At 42.1% G+C, this 6,000-nt stretch overlaps 1 protein-coding gene across 2 annotated transcripts in view; it reads left to right on the plus strand.

Moving 5' to 3' along the window:
* Positions 1-5,412, plus strand: part of LOC135512336 (ras and Rab interactor 2-like) — a 48,107-nt gene extending 42,695 nt beyond the window's left edge. For both annotated transcript variants that reach the window (XM_064934257.1, XM_064934258.1), the window contains 4 exons: positions 1,719-2,027; positions 2,723-2,854; positions 3,026-3,189; positions 3,280-5,412. In XM_064934257.1, the coding sequence (XP_064790329.1) occupies positions 1,719-2,027; positions 2,723-2,854; positions 3,026-3,189; positions 3,280-3,744 (1,070 nt within the window). In that variant the 3' untranslated portion in view covers positions 3,745-5,412. The remainder of the gene's footprint in view (positions 1-1,718; positions 2,028-2,722; positions 2,855-3,025; positions 3,190-3,279) is intronic.
* Positions 5,413-6,000: the final 588 nt, after the last annotated feature.

The following is a 6,000-nucleotide window of genomic DNA, read 5'->3' on the forward strand; positions in this document are numbered from 1 at the left end:
AGCAATAGGTAATTATGCTTAAGAGGGTGTCTTGTCGATGTGTGCAGAGGGTCTCTGGTTCAAGCCCAGGTTGGGGCGAGGAGAGAGATGGAAGCAATACTGTTTACACACATTGACCTCCAACTTCTTTACAGACTAGTGATGGGGGAAAAATCTAACATAGTCATATCGGGATATTATTTTTTGACAATATATTGTATACTTTTGACTATCACAATATTATTTTTTACACCAGTTGGCTGTTCCAAAACTCCAGTATTTTCCTTCATACCTTGTTCTCCATCTTCTTTTTTAAATAGGGAGCAGATTCATTTTCAGCACTTTTTTTGGACTGATCAAACTTGTTTTCTCATGGCTCTCTCTTGTCCCTCTGCAGCAGACATGTGGTGAGCAATATGTTTGGAACCTTCGAAATCACAGTATCGAATCGCAATCCATATAATTTCGGCACCTAACTATCGTGATAATATTGTGATGTCCCTGGCAATTCCCAGCCCTACTAATGCCCACACACACTCCCAACATCTACACGTCTAACATGTCTATAGCCTATAAGCCATACAGTTAGGCCGGTGTAACCACTGCATTAGTAGGCCTACACTACAGGATTACATGCGACCACTCCATGGTTACATGTTATTACACTCCACAGTGCTAATGACCAGAGTTATGAGCAGTACCAGTACAGTAACTGGAGACAGTGTTTAAAGACCAAGTCCAGCTAAAGTGGAAAAACATGCATGCAAAAACAAAGGCCACTGGGGATTTTGCTTGCGTGTGTGTGTGTATACATATGTGCTCCCACTGGGAAACTCATGCGCTGAGCCCAACTGCAGGCCTGCGGTCTTGAAATGCTAGCACTGCATTCCAGGGCTTTTAACCACTTTAACAGAACTATAGGGTGCCAGACGTGCTCTACATCTGCATTGAAAAGACAGGGAAGCGACAGAGATGGAGAGAGGCTGACTTCATTAATGATGACCGGGTGATATCCAAGTTAACATATGTGCTTTGAAGTCTGATTGCCAGTGACGTGTCAAGTCTGGTTTAATCTGTTGGGTAGTTTCCTGCTTACTGGAAAATATCAGTCTATTCTTAAACAAAACGTTTGATAATGATACAGTGATGTTACACCTACAAGGAAATCTGTTGCTGATCTTGACTTATGGAACAAGGAAGGACTCGTTGATACGCACATTCTGAGACTGTGTCGTAACTTTTGAGAAGTTTAGAAAACAAATGCTTGGGACGAGAGACTCGCCTTTGACAATCTGGCAGACGGGATAGGAAAGAAAGAAAAGTGGGTGTTGAGTGAGTCGAGAATTGGGGAACGAGTTGAACATTCAGTGTTGGAGGAAGCTGTGGCTCAGTCTGCAGATGTCTTCAGTATAATCTGCTGAGTTTGCCCCCATTCAACTGCACAGTCAGTACGATCTCTCTCTGTGGGGCTTATTCAGCTCTGTGGTTTGGATTCCCTGTCTGCATTTATCCTGTGTATATTATGATATCATGGCTCCTATTAGCCAGTCTCTTTGAGTAAGCTTGTAAAAGCTGAGGTCTACGTAATGTCTTGATGACATGATATGGACTGAATCCCACTCCTACTGCTACCAGGCATCAAGTAAGACTTCTGCAATTCGTTAATAATACAGATGGATGGTGCCATTTCAGTATTTGCTGTCAAAATAAGTATCTTTCTCCCACTCTCCTCCATACAGACTATGTCCTAGAAAAAGCCATGCATAAGATAGTCCTGAAGCCCCTGAAAGGTGTGGTGGGGGTGGCCCTCCAGGAGTTCCAGGTCCGCAGCGGGGCATGGCAGAAGCTCAAGGAGAACCTCTCATTGGCCAAGGCCCGGCAGCCTCATGAGATGGGCGTGGCCAACGCCTTCCCTCCGGATCCAGTTAATATAGAGAAAATCCGGCACAAGTTCCACACCATGTGTAAACTCTATTCACCTGAGAAGAAGGTGACCATGCTGCTGCGCGTATGTAAACTCATCTATACCATCATGGAGCACAAGTCAGGTACGTAGTAACACATGTATGCAACTCAATATTAGGAAGGTGTTCCTAATGTTTGAAATCTCAGTGTAGATGCACCGACTCTCAACTCAAATTTTATTGGTCGCATACACAGGTTTAGCAGATGTTATTCCGGGTGTAGAAAAATGCTTGTGTTCCTAGCTCCAACAGTGCAGTAGTGTAAAATAATGGATTTAAGAAATATTAGGATGAGCAATGTCGGAGTCTGGAGTATAAATGTTTGTGTGTGATATAGAGACATTATTGACAATATTAGAATATTTATTATATCCAATCTGTAGAATACGTAGAATAGAATTGTGTGTGTATATATATATATATATATATATATATATATATATATATATACACACAGCAATAGTTGAATAGGATGGCATTGACTAGAATACAGTATGATGATATGGAATAAGTAAAACAGTATGTAAACACTATTAAAGTGAACAATGATTCCATGTCTATGTACATAAAGTAGCAGCCTCTAAGGTACGGGGTTAAGTTATCAGGTGGCAAGTGACTAAGTTCAGGGCAGGGTGCTGGGTAGAGGCCGGCTCGTGATGGCTATTTAAGTCTGATGGCCTTGATATGGAAGCTGTTCTGTCTCTCGGTCCCAGCTTTGATTCACCTGTAAGACCTCGGCTTCTTGATGACAGCTAATACCAATGCTGTGTGTGTCTCAGGTTGTCTGTATGGGGCAGATGACTTCCTGCCCATGCTGACCTATGTGTTGGCCCAGTGTGACATGCCTCAACTAGACAACGAGATCCTCTACATGATGGAGGTTTTGGATCCTTCTCTGCTGCATGGAGAAGGTACAGCACACATCTGCTTTACATGTATTTCCTTCCTTCCTAAACTTTACCTTTCATTTTATTGTAAATTGTAATGTTCAAATAAACAAAATATTGATTGTCATTGACTGCTGTTGTAGCAGTGTCAGGCTGCAGAGATGTTTGACCCTCCTCTCTCCTGTTTTGTTCCAGGTGGATACTACCTGACCAGTGCATATGGAGCCATGTCCCTCATTAGGAACTTCCAAGAGGAGCAAGCAGCTCGTGTACTCAGCTCTGAAACACGCAACACACTCCGCCAGTGGCACTGTCGCCGCACCACCCAGCGCAGTGCGCCCTCCGTCAATGACTTCCAGGTAATACACACACACACACTGGATGCTTAACTCTAAGTCCCTGAATAAATGCATCTGCTAAACAACCGTATTTTTACATTTTTTTCTCAGAACTACCTGCGGGTAGCGCTCCAGGACAGCGGTTGCACTGCCAAAACTCTGCAGGTGCAACCCTATGCCACGACTGAGGAAATCTGCCAGATCTGCGCCTACAAGTTTAAAGTTCCCGACCCTGAGAATTACGCCCTAATCCTGCTCACTGAGGGCTCATGCCAGCAGCTAGCCCCCGACACACACCCCCAGAAGATCAAAGCTGAGCTCCACAGTCAACCCCAGGCCGCACCTTTTCACTTCGTCTTCTGTCGGGTGGCTAACCTCAATGACCTGGCCGCGACCTCGTTTGAACCCCAGTCCAACCTCAATGACATCACACTTACCAAAGAATCTGAGCCCAACCTTAATGGTGTGGCCTTGGCCCCTTCTGACCCCCAGCCCAACCTCAACCTGGGTCTCAGTCCCAGTCTCAGCCTCAGTCTACCCCCCAACCAGCACAATGGTAACTCCATATCCATCTGAGACTACAGGGCTGGAGAGTTGAAACTCTTATCTGGACTACCATCACTCTTACTGTACCCCAACAAAACCTGGCTGAACTGTGTTTAACTGGTCTGAGCTAGGCTGAACTGGGCCTAACTGGGTTAAGCTGCGTCATGCTGAGCTTAGCCCCAAAACACTTCCCCTTTTGGTGATTCTTCTGTCTTGCAGGGAATCCTCACTGTAAAGCTTTGTCTGAGTACAAGAGGAAAGGAGAGGAAGAGGGAAGGAAATGCGACAGATGGGGTTATTTTGCAGCTCTATTTGTGAACTTTTGGGACATGGCACACGAGGAGCACACGTGAGGGCAAACGCAACTCTCATAAAAGATGGATAAAGGTTTTGAAACAGTCTTGTTACAGACAGCCAGACAGTTCAATTCCAAAAGTGTCAAAGTGCAGATTCAGGGTCAGTTTTTGGTTTGTCACTCCCACTGGTGAAGCATAGGATTAAGTAAAGGGAAAGCTGATCTCAGATCGGTGGATAGGGTTCACTTTTATCTGCTTTGGTTCCCATCTGGTGATGTACTCGTTCAGTCCATTAACTTTTTCTTCAGACCGAAAATGTTCCTTTTCAGGCAGAAAAGAGCCTCCAAGTCTTTACAGAAAATATACAGCAATTATTTTATCTGGGTGATACTTCTATAATGAATTATTTGTTGCAGTTGCTGGTAAACTGCATTGTGTTTATAGAATTTTTATGTTATGAATTTTTATGTTATAGCATTGCTTTTCTTTGTTAAAGTAAAATGTTAGGAGCAGGCATGTCTGCCAGTGATGAAATTATGAACTTAATGTTTTTATGATTATCCAGGAGATATGATACTGTACTTCCCTCATAGCTAATACTTAGTTAATCGAGGTCATCCCTCCCGTAATAATTGGTGTGATCATAAGATATGTGATTGACTGGCTTGGTCTACGGTACAAGCGTCAAATCGTCGACAAGGTCATGAAATATTGTACTACTGACAAATATTAAAAGTAGGCCTAAGTTGCCTTGTGAAATTTAGTGTGTTGATTCTCAAACTGGTCTGAGATTCTGCACGCACACACAAACGTGTGTGTGTGTGTGTGTGTTTTGACTCTTGACTGGTAAGATTTTTAACGTTGAGTATGAGAGGGTGCAGATTTAAAAGATGGAAAGAGAAGGGAAAGGAGTAAGAAGAGAAGTAGAACTGAATCATTAATTAAATTGTCTCTGTTCTTTAACTTAACACAGATAATGTTAACAAATTGTATTCTATTGTATCAGTTCTTTAATGTTTACATTATGAAATGTAAACATGGGCATTGCTGGAGAGATGACCAAAAAGTGAAATGGGGAAATGTGCTTGAGAGAAGGTTGAGTAGCCAGAGCATGGTTGTTAAGCAGTAGCATTATTGTTAGAAAAACTATGTAGCTTATGTTAGTTCAAATATATTAAACAATTTGGACTTTTTATAATAGATGTGTACTGTAATACAATTGCTACTCTAACAAGATATTTTAAATTATACAAATGTTAGTATTTATATGTATCGGTGCTGGGATTTTTCACATATGGCTTTTTTCCCATGTCTGTCGTATTGCAGTTGTCCCAGATCAACAAGACATGTCCTTATGTTCCAATGCTGTCTGCATCATTGAATTATATTATTTTGCACTCAATACATTGGTCATGACTAATTACCATCGGTCCATTGTGTGTGTGAACAGTACACGCCCACACAGTGGAAACAGTCTTTGTGTGAACTGTCATTTCTACTCTACTATTTTGAAGTAGTTAACTGGATGGGACTTAATTATGTGTGTGTGTATATACACACACACACACACACACACACACACACAGTGGGGAGAACAAGTATTTGATACACTGCCGATTTTGCAGGTTTTCCTACTTACAAAGCATGTAGAGGTCTGTAATTTGTATCATAGGTACACTTCAACTGTGAGACGGAATCTAAAACAAAAATCCAGAAAATCACATTGTATGATTTTTAAGTAATTAATTAGCATTTTATTGCATGACATAAGTATTTGATCACCTACCAACCAGTAAGAATTCTGGCTCTCACAGACCTGTTAGTTTTTGTTTAAGAAGCCCTCCTGGTCTCCACTCATTACCTGTATTACCTGCACCTGTTTGAACTTGTTACTTGTATAAAAGACACCTGTCCACACACTCAATCAAACAGACTCCAACCTCTCTACAATGGCCAAGACCAGAGAGCTGTGTAAGGACATCAGGGATAA

Source organism: Oncorhynchus masou, chromosome 24, assembly GCF_036934945.1.
Source record: "Oncorhynchus masou masou isolate Uvic2021 chromosome 24, UVic_Omas_1.1, whole genome shotgun sequence".
NCBI classification, from domain to species: Eukaryota; Metazoa; Chordata; class Actinopteri; order Salmoniformes; family Salmonidae; genus Oncorhynchus; species Oncorhynchus masou.